This window comes from Sinohyriopsis cumingii, chromosome 2 (assembly GCF_028554795.1).
Source record: "Sinohyriopsis cumingii isolate HCF-2022 chromosome 2, ASM2855479v2, whole genome shotgun sequence".
NCBI classification, from domain to species: Eukaryota; Metazoa; Mollusca; class Bivalvia; order Unionida; family Unionidae; genus Sinohyriopsis; species Sinohyriopsis cumingii.
In genome coordinates, this window is record NC_142962.1 from 148,083,200 (window position 1) to 148,107,820 (window position 24,621).

At 30.5% G+C, this 24,621-nt stretch overlaps 1 protein-coding gene across 1 annotated transcript in view; it reads left to right on the plus strand.

Annotated features, from left to right (window-relative positions):
• Positions 1-24,621, plus strand: part of LOC149806046 (bone morphogenetic protein receptor type-1B-like) — an 85,024-nt gene that overhangs the window by 50,808 nt on the left and 9,595 nt on the right. The window contains exons 6-9 of the mRNA XM_089950912.1: positions 1,426-1,618; positions 16,320-16,511; positions 17,085-17,190; positions 23,864-24,039. Of these exons, the coding sequence (XP_089807038.1) occupies positions 1,426-1,618; positions 16,320-16,511; positions 17,085-17,190; positions 23,864-24,039 (667 nt within the window). The remainder of the gene's footprint in view (positions 1-1,425; positions 1,619-16,319; positions 16,512-17,084; positions 17,191-23,863; positions 24,040-24,621) is intronic.

Genomic DNA, 24,621 nt, shown 5'->3' on the forward strand with positions numbered 1-24,621 from the left:
TGAAGCCTCTTCTCAACATATGGAGTCTAATCTCCAGTTGCATTATCTGTCTCACATACGTTAGGGAACTGGAAATGGTCTCTGTGGGATAGGGGGATGTATGTCGCTCCACCTCTTACATATTCTGCTATGGTATTATGATCAGGTAATGTATTTGAAGAAAAAGCCCGTTTTTTTCAACTGAAATATGTTTCTTCAATAATACTTACCCAGTCATAACACACATACACCCTCCCAGCCAACTCCATAGTTATATCCATATAGAGAGTGTGCTTTCCACTGCATTAGTAACTGAAGAAGTCACAGGATTTGGCACCGCTTCATGCATCAAGGGGAGATGACTCTAACTGCCACATAGGTGGGCAGAAAATAGCTTTTAGCTAAAATATATTAGCCTGGGACAGCTAGATTTGCGAGTTGGTAGTAATTCTCTTAAGCTATGATGGTAAATATTATGAAAAAATATACTAGAAAATACTGGTTTTCTTTTTTAACAATTTTCTTCTTTAAAATCAGATATATTGTGTGTGTGCATCGTATCAAGGTTTTGCTTTATATTTTACTGACTTGTTGCTCAGGAACTATTTAGAATAGGTATTCACTGGCTTGTGAAAACTAGCACACACATTTTGCATTTGATTTCCTCCAGATTTGCTAAAGCAGGTCACAACAAAATGGTCTCATGCAGCTATGATGACCAGATTTTGAATATCTATTACAGAATTATGGTCCCTGGCTGACATTGAATAGCCCTGCATCTTAATGCCTTTAGAACACTCAAGCATCCATCTTTCTTTGATTTCAATCACATTTTCCGAAAAGCTTTACCTTGACAAATATCTTACCCGATTTTGATGTTCATCTGCTTTTTGGGCCAATATTTTACAAAGTTCTAACCATGGTTGACTTTGATCTGACTGGCTTGTAAAACATTTTTTGATTTGAATTATTTTAGCTATGAAGCTACATATTATCTTCAATCATATCAGTTTTACGGTAGATTTTGACCATATCAGTTTTACGGTAGATTTTGACCATATTTTGTTGTCTGATTGACCCACTATATCCCCATTTTACAGTGCTCCAGCCATTTAGTGGGGAGTAGCAGTTGACATAGGCAGTGTTAGTTGCAGCTTATTCTTCCCTCATTTTCTCTTCCTTTCTATTTAGACTAGAGCTTTCAAAGTAGGAATACAAGATTGCAGATTTCAGTAATTCTAATGGATAATGTACAGCCACATGACATAACACAGATTATTCTGCTATTCCTGTATTCATCTTTCACACAGTTGTAGGACATTAATAATATCAGTTCAAATCATTCTGGCAATTTTTTCCATAAAACATTTGGGAACAAAGGGCTGAAAATATTCATGTATATTGGGCATAGAAGAATAAATCCTGTCTTTTGTTTAACTTGTTCAGATTCAGAGAACCATTGCCAAGCAGATTCAGCTTGTGCACAGTGTGGGAAAGGGACGCTATGGTGAAGTGTGGAAAGGAAAATGGCGAGGAGAAAATGTGGCAGTAAAGATTTTCTTCACAACAGAAGAAGTTAGCTGGTTCAGAGAGACAGAACTCTACCAGACTGTGCTGCTGCGTCATGATAACATACTTGGTATATGCAGAATTCATTGGATAATAGAATGTTGTTTAACCAATGTGAACACCATTTTATTTTCCCACCATATAGATAGACAGTTAATTGAAATCCACCATTATGATGTGCTATTTTATTTAAACAATTGTAGTTTTAAAATTGTACTTTCTCTTTTGAATACATTCCACGATCTCATTAAGATTAGAAAGAAGCACTGCTACCTCTTGAATCCTGTAATTATGAAATGACAAAATGCCATCTTTCATGTCTATATAACATGTAGACAAAAGGAAGTAGCTATTATCAAAACCGACCATTCAGTGGCCTAATGGTTAGAGCATCTACATTGGATGCGTTAGGTCATGGGTTCAAACCCTGGCCAAATTAATCCCAGGCAGTGTAAAAATGGTACTAACAGCTGCCTCACTAGGTGCTCAGCATAAGAGGGTAGTGTTAGGACTAGTCGTCCTGGTGTCAGGATAATGTTCCTGGGTGGGAAATGATGCTACATGTCTGCTGCATAATGCCCCAGTGCTGGACATAACTATAAACTGTAACATTGCAGACATAGTATTGATATGACTGAAAAAGTGTTAAAGCTACATTAAAAATCCGAACCACACAAAAACACACACTCTTGTCAAAGCTATATCTTGTGCCTCTCAAAACCCAAGAAATATCATAAGGGTTTTCAATCATTTGTGTACAAACACAGTATAGTTTTGAGTGTATGAACATTTGCTACAACATTGTCTGTATAATATTAAGTGTAAAAGTACTTAATGCAACAGTGTGTATTATTGAGCGTTAAGGTATATACTACAATAAAGTGTATTATTGAGTGTAAAGGTATTTACTACAACAAAGTGTATTATTGAGTGTAAAGGTATTTACTACAACAAAGTGTATTATTGAGTGTAAAGCTATTTACTACAACAAAGTGTATTATTGAGTGTAAAGGTATTTACTACAACAAAGTGTATTATTGAGTGTAAAGCTATTTACTACAACAGAGTGTATTATTGAGTGTAAAGGTATTTACTACAACAGAATGTATTATTGAGTGTAAAGGTATATACTACAACAAAGTGTATTATTGAGTGTCAAGGTATATTCTACAAAAAAGTCTATAATATTAAGTGTAAAAGTACTTACTACAACAATGTATTATTGAGTGTAAAGGTATTCAAGTGTAAAGGTATTCACTACAGCAAAAATTATAATCTCAAGTGTAAAGGTATATACTACAACAAAGTCTGTATAATATTAAGTGTAGATGTACTTACTACAACAATGTATTATTGAGTGTAAAGGTATTCGCTACAGCAAAAATTATAATCTCAAGTGTAAAGGTATTTACTACAACAAAGTCTGTATAATATTAAGTGTAAAAGTACTTACTACAACAATGTATTATTAAGTGTAAAGGTATTCACTACAGCAAAGATTATAATCTCAAGTGTAACAGTATATATTACAACAAAGTCTGTATAATATTAAGTGTAAAAGTACTTAATACGGTATTTACTACAACAAAAAACGATAATATCAAGTGTAAAGGTATTTACTACAACAAAGACTATAATATTAAGTGTAAATGTACTTACTACAACAAAATGTATTATTGAGTATTATGGTATTTACTTCAATCAAGTCTATAACATCAAGTGTAAAGGTATTTACTACAACAAAGCATAGTATGGAGTGTAAGGTATTTACTACAACAAAGTCTATATAATATTAACTGTAAAGGTATTTCATACAATAAAGTTTATGATATCAAGTGTAAAGGTATTTACTACAACAAAAGTTTATAATATCAAGTGTAAAGGTATTTACTACAACAAAGTTTATAATATTAATTATTAAGGTATTTACTACAACAAAGCATAGTATTGAGTGTAAGGTACTTGCTACAACAAAGTCTATATAATATTAACTGTAAAGGTATTTCATACAATAAAGTCTGTCTAATAACTGTAAAGGTATTTACTACAACAAAGTTTATAATATCAAGTGTAAAGTTATTTACTAAACAAAGTTTATAATATTAAGTATTAAAATATTTACTACAACAAAGTTTATAATATCAAGCGTTAAAAGTATTTACTACAAGAAAGTTTACAATCTCAAGTGTAAAGGTATTTACTACAACAAAGTTTATAATATCATATGTAAAGGTATTTACTACAACAAAGTTTACAATAAGTATTAAGGTATTTACTACAACAAATTCTGTATAATATTAACTGTAAAGGTATTTACTACAACAAAGTTTATGATATCAAGTGTTAAAGGTATTTACTACAACAAAGTTTATAATATCAAGTATTAAAGGTATTTACTACAACAAAGTTTATAACATCAAGTGTTAAAGGTATTTACTACAAAAAAGTTTATAATATCAAGTATAAAGATATTTACTACAACAAAGTTTATAATATTGATTATTAAGGTATTTACTACAACAAAGTTTATAATATCAAGTGGAAAGGTATTTACTACAACTATGTTTATAATATTAATTAAGGTATTTACTACAACAAAGCATAGTATTGAATGTAAGGTACTTACTACAACAAAGTCTATATAATATTAATTGTAAAGGTATTTACTACAACAAAGTTTATGATATCAAGTGTTAAAGGTATTTACTACAACAAAGTTTATAATATTAATTATTAAGGTATTTACTACAACAAAGCATAGTATTGAGTGTAAGGTACTTACTACAACAAAGTCTATATAATATTAACTGTAAAGGTATTTCATACAATAAAGTCTGTATAATAACTGTAAAGGTATTTACTACAACAAAGTTTATAATATCAAGTGTAAAGTTATTTACTAAACAAAGTTTATAATATTAAGTATTAAAATATTTACTACAACAAAGTTTATAATATCAAGCGTTAAAGGTATTTACTACAACAAAGTTTACAATCTCAAGTGTAAAGGTATTTACTACAACAAAGTTTATAATATCATATGTAAAGGTATTTACTACAACAAAGTTCATAATATCAAGTATTAAAGGTATTTACTACAACAAAGTTTATAATATCAAGTGTTAAAGGTATTTACTACAACAAAGTTTATAATATCAAGTATAAAGGTATTTACTACAACAAAGTTTATAATATTGATTATTAAGGTATTTACTACAACAAAGTTTATAATATCAAGTGTAAAGGTATTTACTACAACAAAGTTTATAATATTAACTGTAAAGGTATTTACTACAACAAAGCATAGTATTGAATGTAAGGTATTTACTACAACAAAGTCTATATAATATTAACTGTAAAGGTATTTACTACAACAAAGTTTATGATATCAAGTGTTAAAGGCATTTACTACAACAAAGTTTATAATATCAAGTGTAAAGGTATTTACTACAACAAAGTTTATAATATCAAGTGGAAAGGTATTTACTACAACTAAGTTTATAATATTAATTAAGGTATTTACTACAACAAAGCATAGTATTGAGTGTAAGGTACTTACTACAACAAAGTCTATATAATATTAACTGTAAAGGTATTTACTACAACAAAGTTTATAATATCAAGTGTTAAAGGTATTTACTACAACAAAGTTTATAATATTAATTATTAAGGTATTTACTACAACAAAGCATAGTATTGAGTGTAAGGTACTTATTACAACAAAGTCTATATAATATTAACTGTAAAGGTATTTCATACAATAAAGTCTGTATAATAACTGTAAAGGTATTTACTACAACAAAGTTTATAATATCAAGTGTAAAGTTATTTACTAAACAAAGTTTATAATATTAGGTATTAAAATATTTACTACAACAAAGTTTATAATATCAAACGTTAAAGGTATTTACTACAAGAAAGTTTACAATCTCAAGTGTAAAGGTATTTACTACAACAAAGTTTATAATATTAAGTATTAAGGTATTTACTACAACAAATTCTGTATAATTTAAGGTATTTACTACAACAAATTCTGTATAATATTAACTGTAAAGGTATTTACTTCAATAAAGTTTATGATATCAAGTGTTAAAGGTATTTACTACAGCAAAGTTTATAATATCAAGTGTAAAGGTATTTACTACAACAAAGTTTATAATATCAAGTGTGAAGGTATTTACTACAACAAAGTTTATGATATCAAGTGTTAAAGGTGTTTACTACAACAAAGTTTATAATATTAATTATTAAGGTATTTACTACAACAAAGTTTATAATATCAAGTATTAAAGGTATTTACTACAACAAAGTTTATAATATCAAGTGTTAAAGGTATTTACTACAACAAAGTTTATAATATTAATTATTAAGGTATTTACTACAACAAAGTTTATAATATCAAGTGTAAAGGTATTTACTATAACAAAGTTTATAATATTAATTATTAAGGTATTTACTACAACAAAGCATAGTATTGAGTGTAAGGTACTTACTACAACAAAGTCTATATAATATTAACTGTAAAGGTATTTCATACAATAAAGTCTGTATAATAACTGTAAAGGTATTTACTACAACAAAGTTTATAATATCAAGTGTAAAGTTATTTACTAAACAAAGTTTATAATATTAAGTATTAAAATATTTACTACAACAAAGTTTATAATATCAAGCGTTAAAGGTATTTACTACAAGAAAGTTTACAATCTCAAGTGTAAAGGTATTTACTACAACAAAGTTTATAATATCATATGTAAAGGTATTTACTGCAACAAAGTTTATAATATTAAGTATTAAGGTATTTACTACAACAAATTCTGTATAATTTAAGGTATTTACTACAACAAATTCTGTATAATATTAACTGTAAAGGTATTTACTACAACAAAAGTCTATAGTACTGAGGGCTGGTCGATTTAAACATACATGGTATCCAGGGAAGTCAGTTTTTTGAAAATATATGATTGGGTACTTCGATTTCACAAAGTTCATATTAAATTGAGAAAAAAATTCTAACTTGCTGCTATTACTGTAAAGTATTTACCACTACAAAGTAAGTATAGTATCAGATGTAAATATTTACTACAACAAAGTCAGTATAGCATTTACTGTAAAGGTATTTACTAATACAAAGTCAGTATAGTGTTGAAAGTAAAGTATTTACTACAACAAAGTCAGTATAGCATTTACTGTAAAGGTATTTACTAATAGAAAGTCAGTATAGTGTTGAAAGTAAAGTGTTTACGACAACAAAGTTGGTATATTATTGACTAGGTATTTACTACAACAAAGTCAGTATAGCATTTACTGTAAAGGTATTTACTAATACAAAGTCAGTATAGTGTTGAAAGTAAAGTATTTACTACAACAAAGTCAGTATAGCATTTACTGTAAAGGTATTTACTAATAGAAAGTCAGTATAGTGTTGAAAGTAAAGTGTTTACGACAACAAAGTTGGTATATTATTGACTAGGTATTTACTACAACAAAGTCAGTATAGCATTTACTGTAAAGGTATTTACTAATACAAAGTCAGTATAGTGTTGAAAGTAAAGTATTTACGACAACAAAGTTGGTATATTATTGACTAGGTATTTACTACAAGAAAGTCAGTATAGCATTGAATGTAAAAGTATTTACTACAATAAAATCAGTATAGTATTGAATGTAATGTATACTACAACAAAGTCAGTATAGCATTTACTGTAAAGGTATTTACTAATACAAAGTCAGTATAGTGTTGAAAGTAAAGTATTTACGACAACAAAGTTGGTATATTATTGACTAGGTATTTACTACAAGAAAGTCAGTATAGCATTGAATGTAAAAGTATTTACTACAATAAAATCAGTATAGTATTGAATGTAATGTATACTACAACAAAGTCAGTATAGCATTTACTGTAAAGGTATTTACTAATACAAAGTCAGTATAGTGTTGAAAGTAAAGTATTTACGACAACAAAGTTGGTATATTATTGACTAGGTATTTACTACAAGAAAGTCAGTATAGCATTGAATGTAAAAGTATTTACTACAATAAAATCAGTATAGTATTGAATGTAATGTATACTACAACAAAGTCAGTATAGCATTTACTGTAAAGGTATTTACTAATACAAAGTCAGTATAGTGTTGAAAGTAAAGTATTTACTACAACAAAGTTGGTATATTATTGACTAGGTATTTACTACAAGAAAGTCAGTATAGCATTGAATGTAAAAGTATTTACTACAATAAAATCAGTATAGTATTGAATGTAATGTATACTACAACAAAGTCGGTATAGTATTGACTGTAAAGTATTTACTACAACAAAGTATAGTATTGAATGTAAAAGTATTTACTACAACAAAGTCAGTATAATATTGAATGTAAAAGTATTTACTACAACAAAATCAGTATAGTATTGAATGTAAAAGTATTTGCTACAACACAGTCTGTATAGTATTGAATGTAAAAGTATTTACTACAACAAAGTATAGTATTGAATGTAAAGTATTTACTTCAACAAAGTATAGTATTGAATTTAAAAGTATTTACTACAACAAAGTATAGTATTGAATGTAAAAGTATTTACTACAACAAAGTCAGTATAGTATTGAATGTAAAAGTATTTACTACAACAAAGTATAGTATTGAATGTAAAAGTATTTACTACAACAAAGTCTGTATAGTATTGAATGTAAAAGTATTTACTACAACAAAGTATAGTATTGAATGTAAAAGTATTTACTACAACAAAGTATAGTATTGAATGTAAAAGTATTTACTGCAACAAAGTATAGTATTGAATGTAAAAGTATTTACTACAACAAAGTATAGTATTGAATGTAAAAGTATTTACTACAACAAAGTATAGTATTGAATGTAAAAGTATTTACTACAACAAAGTCTGTATAGTATTGAATGTAAAAGTATTTACTACAACAAAGTATAGTATTGAATGTAAAAGTATTTACTACAACAAAGTATAGCATTGAATGTAAAGTATTTACTACAACAAAGTATAGTATTGAATGTAAAAGTATTTAATACAACAAAGTCAGTATAGTATTGACTGTAAAAGTATTTACTACAACAAAGTCTGTATAGTATTGAATGTAAAAGTATTTACTACAACAAAGTATAGTATTGAATGTAAAAGTATTTACTACAATAAAGTATAGTATTGAATGTAAAAGTATTTACTACAACAAAGTATAGTATTGAATGTAAAAGTATTTACTACAACAAAGTATAGTATTGAATGTAAAAGTATTTACTACAACAAAGTATAGTATTGAATGTAAAAGTATTTACTACAATAAAGTATAGTATTGAATGTAAAAGTATTTACTACAACAAAGTATAGTATTGAATGTAAAAGTATTTACTACATCAGAGTCAGTATAGTATTGAATGTAAAAGTATATACTACAATAAAGTATAGTATTGAATGTAAAAGTATTTACTACAACAAAGTATAGTATTGAATGTAAAAGTATTTACTACAACAAAGTCTGTATAGTATTGAATGTAAAAGTATTTACTACAATAAAGTATAGTATTGAATGTAAAAGTATTTACTACAACAAAGTATAGTATTGAATGTAAAAGTATTTACTACAACAAAGTCTGTATAGTATTGAATGTAAAAGTATTTACTACAACAAAGTATAGTATTGAATGTAAAAGTATTTACTACAACAAAGTATAGTATTGAATGTAAAAGTATTTACTACAACAAAGTATAGTATTGAATGTAAAAGTATTTACTACAACAAAGTATAGTATTGAATGTAAAAGTATTTACTACAACAAAGTATAGTATTGAATGTAAAAGTATATACTACAACAAAGTATAGTATTGAATGTAAAAGTATTTACTACAATAAAGTATAGTATTGAATGTAAAAGTATTTACTACAACAAAGTAGAGTATTGAATGTAAAGTATTTACTTCAACAAAGTATAGTATTGAATTTAAAAGTATTTACTACAACAAAGTATAGTATTGAATGTAAAAGTATTTACTACAACGAAGTCAGTATAGTATTGAATGTAAAAGTATTTACTACAACAAAGTATAGTATTGAATGTAAAAGTATTTACTACAACAAAGTATAGTATTGAATTTAAAAGTATTTACTACAACAAAGTATAGTATTGAATGTAAAAGTATTTACTACAACGAAGTCAGTATAGTATTGAATGTAAAAGTATTTACTACAACAAAGTATAGTATTGAATGTAAAAGTATTTACTACAACAAAGTATAGTATTGAATGTAAAAGTATTTACTACAACAAAGTATAGTATTGAATGTAAAAGTATTTACTACAACAAAGTATAGTATTGAATGTAAAAGTATTTACTACAACAAAGTATAGTATTGAATGTAAAAGTATTTACTACAACAAAGTATAGTATTGAATGTAAAAGTATTTACTACAACAAAGTATAGTATTGAATGTAAAAGTATTTACTACAACAAAGTATAGTATTGAATGTAAAAGTATTTACTACAACAAAGTATAGCATTGAATGTAAAGTATTTACTACAACAAAGTATAGTATTGAATGTAAAAGTATTTAATACAACAAAGTCAGTATAGTATTGACTGTAAAAGTACTTACTACAACAAAGTCAGTATAGTATTGAATGTAAAAGTATTTACTACAACAAAGTATAGTATTGAATGTAAAAGTATTTACTACATCAGAGTCAGTATAGTATTGAATGTAAAAGTATATACTACAACAAAGTATAGTATTGAATGTAAAAGTATTTACTACAATAAAGTATAGTATTGAATGTAAAAGTATTTACTACAACAAAGTATAGTATTGAATGTAAAAGTATTTACTACAACAAAGTATAGTATTGAATGTAAAAGTATTTACTACAACAAAGTCTGTATAGTATTGAATGTAAAAGTATTTACTGCAACAAAGTATAGTATTGAATGTAAAAGTATTTACTACATCAGAGTCAGTATAGTATTGAATGTAAAAGTATTTACTACAACAAAGTATAGTATTGAATGTAAAAGTATTTACTACAACAAAGTATAGTATTGAATGTAAAAGTATTTACTACAACAAAGTATAGTATTGAATGTAAAAGTATATACTACAACAAAGTATAGTATTGAATGTAAAAGTATTTACTACAATAAAGTATAGTATTGAATGTAAAAGTATTTACTACAACAAAGTATAGTATTGAATGTAAAGTATTTACTTCAACAAAGTATAGTATTGAATTTAAAAGTATTTACTACAACAAAGTATAGTATTGAATGTAAAAGTATTTACTACAACGAAGTCAGTATAGTATTGAATGTAAAAGTATTTACTACAACAAAGTATAGTATTGAATGTAAAAGTATTTACTACAACAAAGTATAGTATTGAATTTAAAAGTATTTACTACAACAAAGTATAGTATTGAATGTAAAAGTATTTACTACAACGAAGTCAGTATAGTATTGAATGTAAAAGTATTTACTACAACAAAGTATAGTATTGAATGTAAAAGTATTTACTACAACAAAGTATAGTATTGAATGTAAAAGTATTTACTACAACAAAGTATAGTATTGAATGTAAAAGTATTTACTACAACAAAGTATAGTATTGAATGTAAAAGTATTTACTACAACAAAGTATAGTATTGAATGTAAAAGTATTTACTACAACAAAGTATAGTATTGAATGTAAAAGTATTTACTACAACAAAGTATAGTATTGAATGTAAAAGTATTTACTACAACAAAGTATAGTATTGAATGTAAAAGTATTTACTACAACAAAGTATAGTATTGAATGTAAAAGTATTTACTACAACAAAGTATAGTATTGAATGTAAAAGTATTTACTACAACAAAGTATAGCATTGAATGTAAAGTATTTACTACAACAAAGTATAGTATTGAATGTAAAAGTATTTAATACAACAAAGTCAGTATAGTATTGACTGTAAAAGTATTTACTACAACAAAGTCAGTATAGTATTGAATGTAAAAGTATTTACTACAACAAAGTATAGTATTGAATGTAAAAGTATTTACTACATCAGAGTCAGTATAGTATTGAATGTAAAAGTATATACTACAACAAAGTATAGTATTGAATGTAAAAGTATTTACTACAATAAAGTATAGTATTGAATGTAAAAGTATTTACTACAACAAAGTATAGTATTGAATGTAAAAGTATTTACTACAACAAAGTATAGTATTGAATGTAAAAGTATTTACTACAACAAAGTCTGTATAGTATTGAATGTAAAAGTATTTACTGCAACAAAGTATAGTATTGAATGTAAAAGTATTTACTACATCAGAGTCAGTATAGTATTGAATGTAAAAGTATTTACTACAACAAAGTATAGTATTGAATGTAAAAGTATTTACTACAACAAAGTCTGTATAGTATTGAATGTAAAAGTATTTACTACAACAAAATCTGTATAGTATTGAATGTAAAAGTATTTACTACAACAAAGTTAGTATAATATTGAATGTAAAAGTATTTACTACAACAAAGTATAGTATTGAATGTAAAAGTATTTACTACAACAAAGTATAGTATTGAATTTAAAAGTATTTACTACAACAAAGTATAGTATTGAATTTAAAAGTATTTACTACAACAAAGTTAGTATAATATTGAATGTAAAAGTATTTACTACAACAAAGTATAGTATTGAATGTAAAAGTATTTACTACAGCAAAGTCAGTATAGTATTGAATGTAAAAGTGTTTACTACAACAATGTATAGTATTGAATTTAAAAGTATTTACTACAACAAAGTATAGTATTGAATGTAAAGTATTTACTACAACAAAGTCCATATAGTATTGAATGTAAAAGTATTTACTACAACAAAGTATAATATTGAATGTAAAAGTATTTACTACAACGAAGTCAGTATAATATTGAATGTAAAAGTATTTACTACAACGAAGTCAGTATAATATTGAATGTAAAAGTATTTACTACAACAAAGTCTGTATAGTATTGAATGTAAAAGTATTTACTACAACAAAGTATAATATTGAATGTAAAAGTATTTACTACAACAAAGTCTGTATAGTATTGACTGTAAAAGTATTTCCTACAACAAAGTCTGTATAGTATTGAATGTAAAAGTATTTACTACAACAAAGTCCATATAGTATTGAATGTAAAAGTATTTACTACAACAAAGTATAATATTGAATGTAAAAGTATTTACTACAACGAAGTCAGTATAATATTGAATGTAAAAGTATTTACTACAACGAAGTCAGTATAATATTGAATGTAAAAGTATTTACTACAACAAAGTCTGTATAGTATTGAATGTAAAAGTATTTACTACAACAAAGTATAATATTGAATGTAAAAGTATTTACTACAACAAAGTCTGTATAGTATTGACTGTAAAAGTATTTCCTACAACAAAGTCAGTATAGTATTGAATGTAAAAGTATTTACTGCAAGAAAGTCAGTATAGTATTGAATGTAATGTATTTACTACATCGGATTCAGTATAGTATTGACTAGGTATTTACTACAACAAAGTATAGTATTAAGTGTGAGGTATTTACTACAACAAAGTCTCTAGTATTGAGTGTAAGGTATTTACTACAACAAAGTGAATAGTATTGGGTGTGAGGTATTTACAACAACAAAGTATAATATTGAGTGTAAGGTATTTGCTACAACAAGGTCTCTAGTATTGAGTGTAAGGAGTGTAAGGTATTTACAACAACAAAGTATAATATTGAGTGTAAGGTATTTACAACAACAAAGTATAATATTGAGTGTAAGGTATTTACTACAACAAAGTCTCTAGTATTGAGTGTAAGGAGTGTAAGGTATTTACAACAACAAAGTATAATATTGAGTGTAAGGTATTTACTACAACAAAGTCTCTAGTATTGAGTGTAAGGAGTGTAATGTATTTACAACAACAAAGTATAATATTGAGTGTAAGGTATTTACTACAGTAAGGTATAGTTTAAGTGTACAAGTATTTACTACAACAAAGTTGGTATAGTGTTGACTGTAATGGTATTTGTACATATTGCAAATCATTGTTTTTCTTTCAGATTTGGTATGTTGTTTTTTTTCTTCTCCAGAAGGTGAAAGAAGTTGGCGATGAAATGCATTAAATGCAAGAGATATAGAGGTCTTTGCATGAGACATGCTTAGCTTGTACCAAATTATTACTCAAACAGACACTATTTATATCACTTGGTCAGAAGGTAATAGGTCCACAGTACTGAGAAAATAACTAGGACAAGGAGAGGCATGGCAAATCTAGAATAATGGAATTTGAGGTGCTGCATCTACATTAAAAAGTATCATTAGAAGGCAATGTAGTGGGAGGCACCTTGATTTCACTTTTGGCTACAGCATCCCTAACAAAAGTGACAACAGCAACCCTTACATTGGGTCAGCTTGAGAAAAGCATTGACTCACTTGCCTGGCCACTGATGCAACTCCCAGAACAACTCTTTACAGGTTTGTGGAGATACCAGTCATCACACACAATGATGGCACTGCCTCATCATTGCCCCCAGGATTCGGATGCAGACACAGTGCCTGTGGATAGCCCCCACAGTGAGTATGGGGATAACCTCAAGGACCCCAGAGTTTTAAGCAGCCATGGAGGAAAACTTGAGTATTGTTGATTTCCGTGTGCCTAAACCTACCAAGTTACAAGTCAGACCTGTGAGGTCAAGGCCTCAGTGGACGTGCAGGGAGACAACAATCAGTCAACTTTTTGTCTGCTTTCTCAGCTAGCAAAAGTCAAGTAAATATCCAGTTTCCTGACAATCAAAATAGTTCCAGGGCTCACCTGTCAGTTACCAGCATCATTTTCATCATGCTGTATTGATCACACTCATCAGTGTCGAGCACAGAGCTATCATCTTTGGATAAGAACATTGCAGCAGTGGATAAGACCAACATGAGATGGATAAGAATGTCCAGCATGCCACATCCAGGTTATTAGAAAAGATGGTCAATATTTAATCTGTGATATACCTGGCATCTCCAGCAATTTTTTGACAGGTTATAAAGTCAGCGACCATGTATAGAAATCCATGACCAGGATTTCAAGTATTAACTGAAGAATGCAACATACAATGGCTTAAGCAATTCTGGATTTGGTGAGAAGAGAAGCCTGTCAGTGTTCTTATATGCTTAAGTTCCATTATGTCTTGGCACTCAGTTTGCAATCTTCAGAACTGGATTGCTGTTTGATGGTACAGTATAGAAAAAAAGGAAGTAGGCATCACAAGAACTGCCTAACTTGGCTTGCTGTGAGTACCTGTTTTCAAGCCAAATCAGTCGCATCTACCAAGGAGAGATGATCATTGGCGAAAGGAAAAGAGGCTAAACACAACACTTAGGCAATAATTTTGACCTTGGTCCAAATTCAGGCACCAAATAGGCCCCTCACATCTGGAGGCAATTTCATAAGTGGGATAGGAAATAAAGTTTCTTGTTCTCAAAGCCAGTAACAGCCAGCATTGACTCACCACCTGGACCACCTACAGACAGCTTGCCAGTGGATGCCAGACTTTTCATTTGCACAGCATGTAGATTAGTCTATTTCCAAAAAATGAATACGCAGTCCAAGTTTTTTTTCAGAGGAGCTATGGATTTCCTTTATCGAACCCCTCCCATTTTTACTTCCTCTTACATCATGAACTCTTCTTCTGATCTGGAAAAGTCACTAATTTTTGTGGAAGGAGATAAGTTGTTACTGGACAAGCAAGCTGTAAAAGTAGTTCACAAAATGAATTCACAATGGTTTTACTCCAGTCTGATTTTATTGCCAAAGGCAAACAGAAATTTCAGGTTGGTCATAGATCTTGGCTGATTCAGCAAGATAAATGGTAGGAGTTTCTTCCCTTTGCCTATGCATTGTATAGATTGGAAAGCATAAGGATACAATGGACAGTTTGTATTCACAATTCTATTGATGCATCTACCAACCTAATGTAGAAAACCTTAAAAAGTAAAATACACAAGTGTCTAACATCACTGTCAAGAACACACAAACCTGAAACATCTAATTCACAAATGTATCGATATTCTTAAATATTCACCAATAATATCTGAAAAGTCACACCTTAACCTTAAAACAAGAAGCTTTACAGGGGCCAATAAATGAATCTATCTCTTGTCACCTTTATTCTTCATCTTTTCATTGATTGATCAATTCGATAGGTAGTGGAGCTTCTTTCCTGATGTTAATGTGATGGGGTAAGTATCCATAGAGAAATGCATTTTACTAAAACAGAAATTTTTGCGTGACCTGTTCCATATACTGGTAATACAACTAAGGTAATGTGTCTTGCCTGAAATATTTAAATAATGCAACTGTTAGGCATACCAGAAATTATACAGAATTGCAAATGAGTCATTATGACTTAGATAACCAGGATCAGTTCTAAGGCATGTTACTGTGGAATTTATGCTGATTTTTTAAAAATTGCATGGTAAAGTCAATTGAGTGCTTGTGTATTATCGTCATTGCTAGATAGGATCAACGCTGTCCACACTATGCTCCATTCAGTAAATGAGTCTTTGCACATTTTTTGGTACAATAGTGTCAGAATTTAAGGTTATAAAAATCACTTTAGAATAATAAACTTTACTAGAGTAATGGTAGACAACAAAAACCATTAGGAAAAAGATGTCACTTAGGCTTGTAGCAAATATAGACTGAATCATTTTGCAGTTAATATGGTTTAGTAATGTAAAGCATTTTGGTGTTAATTTCAGGTTTCATAGCTGCTGACATTAAAGGAACTGGGTCTTGGACACAGTTGTTTTTGATCACAGATTACCATGAAAATGGTTCCCTGTATGACTACCTAAATCTTCATGCCTTGGATACATATGAGATGCTGAAACTGGCACACACAGCTGCATGTGGCCTGTCATACTTACATACAGAAATATTTGGTACAAGAGGTAATATTGTTTACTTCGTTCATTCCTTTTACCAATAAATATTGTATAAGCAATATGGCGCTATATATCACATTTCATTCAGAAGATGACAATCTTCTCTGGTCTCTTCACCATTAAAGCCAAAATAGCACAATTTATTTAGCTTTACATAATTTAGCGTTTAAATTGCTTATGTTATTTACATACTTTGTTAGGTGATAGTTTAATGTTTTTGTATGTCTTGTTAATGGTATTAATTTACAAGAAATGTATAATGTGTTTTAATAGCTAGATGATGATGTACAGTATATCTGAGAGTTAATTTCCCCATGCCAAGTGCGTTGGTTCCTTTGCTGCTTATGTCATTTCCTTCAACTTGGCTCCATTCATTTCTTTGCTGGGGGATAATTGCATGGCTGAGTTGTTTATAGAGAGTCAGTGCTTTTGAGTTAGGTCATGGATGCTGTTATTCACAGCAGAGATTCATTTCCTGTTTGCAGCAGATTACAACTTTCTTACCACTTTGATTATATTGGTGATATATGTGTGTGTGTGTATAATGCTTATTTTTAAATATGTTTTTTTTTGTAACAGGGAAACCAGCAATTGCTCACAGAGACATCAAAAGTAAAAATATTTTAGTCAAGAAAGATGGTTCCTGTTGTATAGCAGACCTTGGCCTAGCTGTCAAGTATGTCAGGTAGGTTAAACTTAACTTGCTGTAATAATTACACACCTAGCTGTCAGGTAGGTTAAACTTAACTTGCTGTAATAATTACACACCTAGCTGTCAAGTATGTCAGGTAGGTTAAACATAACTTGCTGTAATAATTACACACCTAGATGCTTAAAACCTTCATTCTTTTCTCTACCCCTTAAGACTAAGACTACAGAATTAGGTATGTGATTTAAGTTTTTAAGTTAGCAAGTAGCTAATTTACTTTCAGCTTCTACTGCATTTTGATGTGACAGTTTTTTTGCAGCATTGTAAATGTTTGCAAATCAGTATTAAATCTCCTGCCTGCTCAGAATTTTTGAGCTTCATTTTGTATTTACAGTGTAAGTAGTACAGCCTTCATTTGTAATTACTATTGGTTGTATTTTTAGTCTTACAGTTAGCTTCATTTTGTATTTACAGTGTAAATAGTACAGCCTTCATTTGTAATTGCTATTGGTTGTATTTTTAGTCTTTGTTGCTCAATGTGTCTTTGACATTTATTTAGTCTGATCAATTTAATTAAGCTCTTTAGATGATGCAGACTTGTTTCTTATCTAATATAAGGGATGAATATTATCAATGGCAACTTTTTTCATAAATGTCAAATCTGTTTGTGATTAGTGATAATTTGGGGCTTTTCATTTTTTGTGGGTTTATATCCTGCATTCAATAATTTATTCGAGATAGTGTGGAAATTAAAAGGAAACTATGTGAAAGAACATCGAAGTTACCACTTGATACAGAACAGTATCTAAATTTCTGTATGTGTACATGTTAATAAGTACATGTAGATGTTGTCGATCAGCAGGGATGTACCTTGTAACTAGGCAGGTTTTCTGATTTACTTTGTCATGTAGAGGAATAGAAGTATATCCAAGAAATTAAAACCTGCTATGTTATGCATGTTAATTTGTGCATATCACTTGCTAGGCCACTGATAAATACCATAGGCAATGTTACTACTCTATAACTACAGTTCTGTACAGGTAGAGGTATTAAATTGACACCTGCCATTATTGAGTTTAAAACGTCAGTTTCCCCCTTTTAAAATGTCAGTTTCCCCCATCTGTTTGTTTAGTGTGGCGACTCATGGGGTTAATGCAATAAAGTCAGTGAGGGTTGCCATAAAAACCACTGTGGCTGTAATGAACTCCATGACAGGGTTCAGCAAGATTGATGAGGCTCTGTTGACATTTACCAAATACAGTAAACACTTAATCCCTTGTACTTTGTGTCCATGTCCACCATATTGATTGGGCAATATGAAATCCATGATGTATGTACTGTAACTATGCATATGCCCCTTGAGACAGCAGACTGTGAAAGGGACGTCTCAGCACAGAACACTATTCATACACAGATAAGGAACAAATTAAGTTCAAAAGCAGTGAAGAGACTAATGCTTGCAAACTCGAGGGACAACCTAATGAGGATTTTGATCTCAGTTGAGCACTAACAGTGGAGTTGGAAGGAAGAGAAACATGTTTATGTGTTAGGCAAAAAATGAACTATGAAAGTTTCCTTCACCCACCCCCAAACCCCCAGTTTTTAATATTTGCCCCTTGTTTTATGTAAACTCTTGGAAAGCATCTTTGCTGGTCCCTGTGTCATAAACTTAGAAACCATTTATAACCCCACCTTAACAGCAGGGTTTAATAGCACTACTGGTCATAGACCAGAACCACTTATGGGATGGTCTATTGTCTGTCATCTGTCATCCAATATCTGTCTGTCCATTAACACAAGTTTGTTATCGCTACTCCTCCTAAACTATTTGGAAGATTCCCATGAAACATTCTACACACATCCTATGGTCCAGTTTGTCCTGTATGAAAATGGTGCTGTTTGCACATCCAATATGGCCACCTCAGTAGCCATCTTGAAAATATTATTTCTCCTCCTGAATGGATGGTATTATCAGTATGTGGTTTTTGCTAAAAGACTTCTTATGATGTCTAGTTGGTCATAAATGAAAATGGTTTAGATGTGACAAACATTATAGCTGCATTTTGATAATCTTTTCATGGATACTGCTCCTTAATGGATGCTCATATCATCATTGGATTATCACTAAAAGACTTCTTATGATGTCTAGTTGATCCTAAAGGAAAACAGTACAGATCTGATTTCCATTATGGTTGCCATAGTAGTCACTTTGAAAATCTTGTTATTGCTACTCCTCCTGAATGGATGGTCATATCAACATGGGGTTGTCACTATGAGACTTCTTATGATGTCTGGTTGGTTTTTTATAAAAATGGTGCTGATCTCAAGCCCAATATAGCCACAGTCGCAGCCACCTTGAAAATCTTGTCATAAATCATCAAGAACAGAAAGTTACATTAACATGGGATTGCTTTGATTCTGCCTGGGTTGAGCAACTACTGGTACTTTGTACAGGCAAGGATGGAAAAGGTCATATTTTACCAGTACGATTGCAAATCAAGAAGTATCATTAAAGCATGGTTTATCATTTGCATACAGTTATGAAAATTATGTTGTAACAGTACTTTAGAGAGAGAAAATGAATGCATTTCAGACCTTTACAGGAGCTGCATTTGTACTAGACAACATCACAAATCAACATCACGACAGTAGTGTAATCTCTAGTCAGAGCTTTCTCTGACCCTTCCCACCCCATGTTAGATATTTTTACATTTATATTCATGTGTAGGGTCAGAGCCAATTTTCTACAGCCACTTGCTGTCAGGCCTAGCAAATTTAAACGACTTTACATCGAGCTATGCCTGCATGAAATCGATATGAAGATGATTTATTTTCTCTAAACTTGTGATTATAATATTTATTTTGTCTTTAATCTGCTGACAGATGAGAAGAAACTACAGCATTAATAAAATTTTACCTGTTTGATTCTTACCAGACTAAACAAATCTCGCAACTTACATGTCCATGGCATCTGAGTTCCAGTAGTCATGTGATATTAATAATAAACCCTTTCCAGTTTTGTTGTACACAAAATTTTAAAGCATTAAGTGAAAGTATCATGTTTGTAAACAGAATTTAAGAATCTGATTTATTCTGAGACAATGTCTGGAAACCAGCCACTGTCAACGCAACCCATAGAAAACCAGATTCAGAGAGCAGAGAGCACATGTTAAAATGGTCAGAGGAAACTTGACTTATGTAAACCCATCCCACTATCATCGCTGTCAGTGATCAACTTAATCCACACACAATTAAAGACACTGGATCTGAGTTTACTTATAAATAGTTAAGATGTTTACTTAAACTACATAAACTGTTTGAGTGAAAGCCTTAAGCTTCAGCATGGCTTACAAATTATGGTTATCAGTAAGTAGCTCTGCAAAATCCAAACCAGGTGGGTCCCTCAGCAAACATAGTTATTAATTTGTTTTGAACATACAGAAATCTTGGATTAAGATTTGTGAGGCATAAATAGGGTTGCTTTAATTTTTATTGCTTGGTGCATAGGCAGTTAGTTAAACACAACAACACCAGAACTAGCAATTAGTTAACAAACATCAGCACCAGAACTAGAGTCGACTCATCTCTTTGACGGCTTTAGGGATTGTTAACAGCAAGATGCAGCAGCAATCCAGTGCTATGTTTCACTAATTTGATAAATGGGAACTCCAGAATTAAATGTAAGTTGTCTGTTTTAACGAACTGGAGAGGCAGATCTTTGCCATATGCATAGACCATTATGCCACCTTAATCCATCAAAGACACAAACTGACTATTCCTTGGATGCTGTGTTTGTCAATCTTAGCGGGAATATGTGACTAAATTGCATGAAAAGAATATATTGCTTCTGACAGACATCGATGTTGAGACAGTTAACTTTCAAGACTTCAACACAGTTTGTCAGTACATAAATACTGAAATTTTTTCCTGTACACTTTAAAATTTTACTGTAAGAATGTGCATATACCGATGTAATGGAATCTCTGGATTGACATCTTATGATGTCCATTTGGTCTTAAATAAATATGGTGCCTATCTGAAATCCAGTATGGCCATCACACCATTGCCATCTTGAAAATCTTGTTATTGCTACTCCTCCTGAATGGATGATCATATCAGCATGAGGTTTTTACTGAAGGATTTTTTTAATGATGTTTCATTGGTCTACAACGAAAACGGTGCTGATCTGACATTAATTATGATCCCACAGCAGCTATATAGAAAATCGTTTTATCACTCACTAATCCTCCTGAATGGAAAGAGATATTCAAATGGGGTTTTCAACAAAAGATTTCTTATGATACCTACTTGGCTGTAAAATATTGCTGATCTGGGATCTAATATGACTGTCAGAGGCCAGCTTGGAAATCTTTTTATCAGTACTTCTGAATTAATGCTCATATCATAATGGTGTTTTCACTAAAAGAATTATTACATATATTATTGTTTTGGTCCTAAATTAAAATGGTGCTGATCTGACATCCATTTATGGACATTCTCTCAAATGGAAAGTCATTTTGACATTGGGTTATCATCAGAAGAGTTCTTACAGTGTCTACTTTGTCCTAATACGGTCACAATTTGTGCTATCTTGAAAATATTGTTATCTCTACTCATTCTAAGTGGATGGCCATATCAACATGGGGTTTTCACTGATAGACACCTTGCAAAACCTGGTTCGTCCCAAATGAAAATGGTGCCAATTGTACATCCAATATGGCTGTCATGAAAATCTTGTCACTACTCACCTGCATTGATGGTCATGGGGTAACCAAGACTTCTAAAGATGTCTACTTTGTTCTAAATGATAATGGTGCCAATCTTACATTCTATATGTCCACCACAGCAGCTGATTTAAAAATCTTGTTATTGTTTAAGGATATCAGATATGGTTTAAATGGTCTTATCTTGAACTCCTGGAAAGTCTTTTCACTGAGGAAGTCTTCAGCCCTTTTGAGGGACTGTTGTTCTAGAACTGAAAATTATGATGTGACCCTCCCCCTCCCCCCAGTTCATTTGGGTCAAGGTGGGAACTTAAGTATAGGAGGGATTTCTTAAAGAAGTAAATATAAAGCTTGACTATGTGACACAATATTTTTGCATGTTTGGTTGATTTTTCAGCATGAATATTCAGAAAAAGTGTGAATCGTGTAATTGTGCCTTGTAGAATAGACCCTGTAAAAGTATATATAGACTTAGCAAAAAGGAGAATGTATATATAGTAACAAACAGAAATGCCATAGGCTGAGACAGGAAGAAACATTGTGTTCCACAGAACCTTTGTCTATATTAAATGTATAATTCTCTTTACATTTGTTTGCATTTTTATTAAATCTTTTGTTAGCTCACCTGGCTGTAAGGTAGGTGAGCTTATGATATGGTGTTGTGTTGTGTGTATCATATCTGTCAACAATTGTTATTCTAAACTTGAAAACCATAGGACCAATTTGGAACAAATTTTGTAGATTGCATGCTGGCATGAATAACTCTCATATTTATACAAATGTTGATGATCAGTTTTCAGGTATGGCCACTGTTGCTAAAAATAAAAATAAAAACCTTTAAATAACATCTTAAAAACCACTTAAAAGAATTTGACTAAATTTGACAGAAAACATTCTGAAAAGAAGGGCTTTCAAATTTATACAGTTGGTATCAAACCACGTTAAAATATGCTACTGTTACTAAAAGCAGACAAGCCTTTCTATCCATCTGTAAATACGTTGATGCAGTCAAACTTGACTGTTAAACAATGGGTGGTGCGTGGTCAAAGATAAAATAAAGATGGATGTGATAGGACAGTCAGAAGAGTAATGATAGGAAAGGCAGAAATAAGCGAAAGAGTGTAAGTGTACATTTTCATCCCATCATACTAAAACCAATCCGGCTACCATAGCAGCGATGAGATAATGAACCTCAACTGGCATAGCCCTGAGAATCACTAGGTCTTGTAGCTGACTAGTTCATTAGAATGATTTTGGAAAGCTCCTGCTTGTGAGATACCAAGTCAGGAGCTTCTGCAATTATTCGTTGTAATTTGTTTAAAGACTTTCAATGACTTCTCAAAAACTGCTGAACAGAATTTAACCAAATTTAACAGAAAGCAATTGATGACAATCCAACATGAAGTATGGCCATATTGCTGAAAAAAAGCTCAAACTTTAATGAATTATTCTCCAGAACTACTTAGAAGGATTTAACAGAAAGCATATTGGCATGAAGGGCTTTCAAGCTTGTACAGATGATGCTGATCACCATCAATTATGGCTGCCATTAAAAAAAATTGAAAAACTTATAAAAGACTTATTTTGCCAAGACTATTCAACAGAATTTGGCCAAGAATTTCAACAGAAAACATACTGTCCTAAAGAGCTCTCAAGTTTGTAAAAAAAAACTGCTGATCTGCCTTTACTAAAAGTAGAAAAACGCTTCCATGATTTCTAAAACTTTTCAGGAGAATTTGACAACTTTGACAGAAAGCATCCTGGGATATAGGCCTTTTAATATTGGATAAATAACATACCATCAGATATAGATGAAGATACAAAATATAGAAAAAACTTGAAAGTTGTTTTCCTGCCACATGCAATTAGCAGTGCAGGAAAAGATGTATATAGAAACATCCAGGTGACAATGCCAGGTGTGCAATCTCAGGCCCAAGTGAACCTCATATCATGGTTATATAGTGTCTAATGCTTGTTTATTGAAGCGAATCCAGTGAGGTGGACATTACTACAAATACACGACAGGGAACAAAAAGATATATGCCCCCAGAAGTGTTAGACGAGTCCATCAACAAGAGTCACTTTGACTCGTACAGGCAGGGAGACATGTACTCATTTGGACTAGTACTGTGGGAGATTGGGCGAAGGTGCATCACAATGGGTAAGTGGATTTGAGCCTTTATTCACTGAATGTTTGCAGCATACACATCATCAAAATTTAAGATACTCGTGGATGAGTCTAACTGAAAAATACAGAATGCTCTACTTTGTATTTGAATTTACAGAATGCCCATTTATTTTTTGCACTTTGAGCTTGAGTTTTTGTTTAAAGTGCTGCAATATGAATCTTAATATCATTAGACCCTTCTGTTATAAAACTTTACTCAACATTTAGAGTCATGTATGTTACTCCAGACTGGGAAATCTTACTTGAATGTGCAAATGCAGCCCTTGATTGATCATAATATTTTCAGTGAAGATTCAAAGTTCAGTTAAATTTTATGACAGTGGGATCAAGTGTAGAGCTATCAGTTATTGGTTTTAGATTTGAAAAAAAAAGTTCTTTATTTGTTGAAATTTTCAAATTTTTCACATCATGTCCATTGTCTGTGGGAACCTTAATTGGAAGAGATTAAGCTGGACTCTTTGAAAGGAAGAAATATTCCAGAGATGCTGCCAGGGCACACAAATCATGCAATTATTTTACAAATGTGTGCACTTAGAAAGCAGTGATTTATTCTAA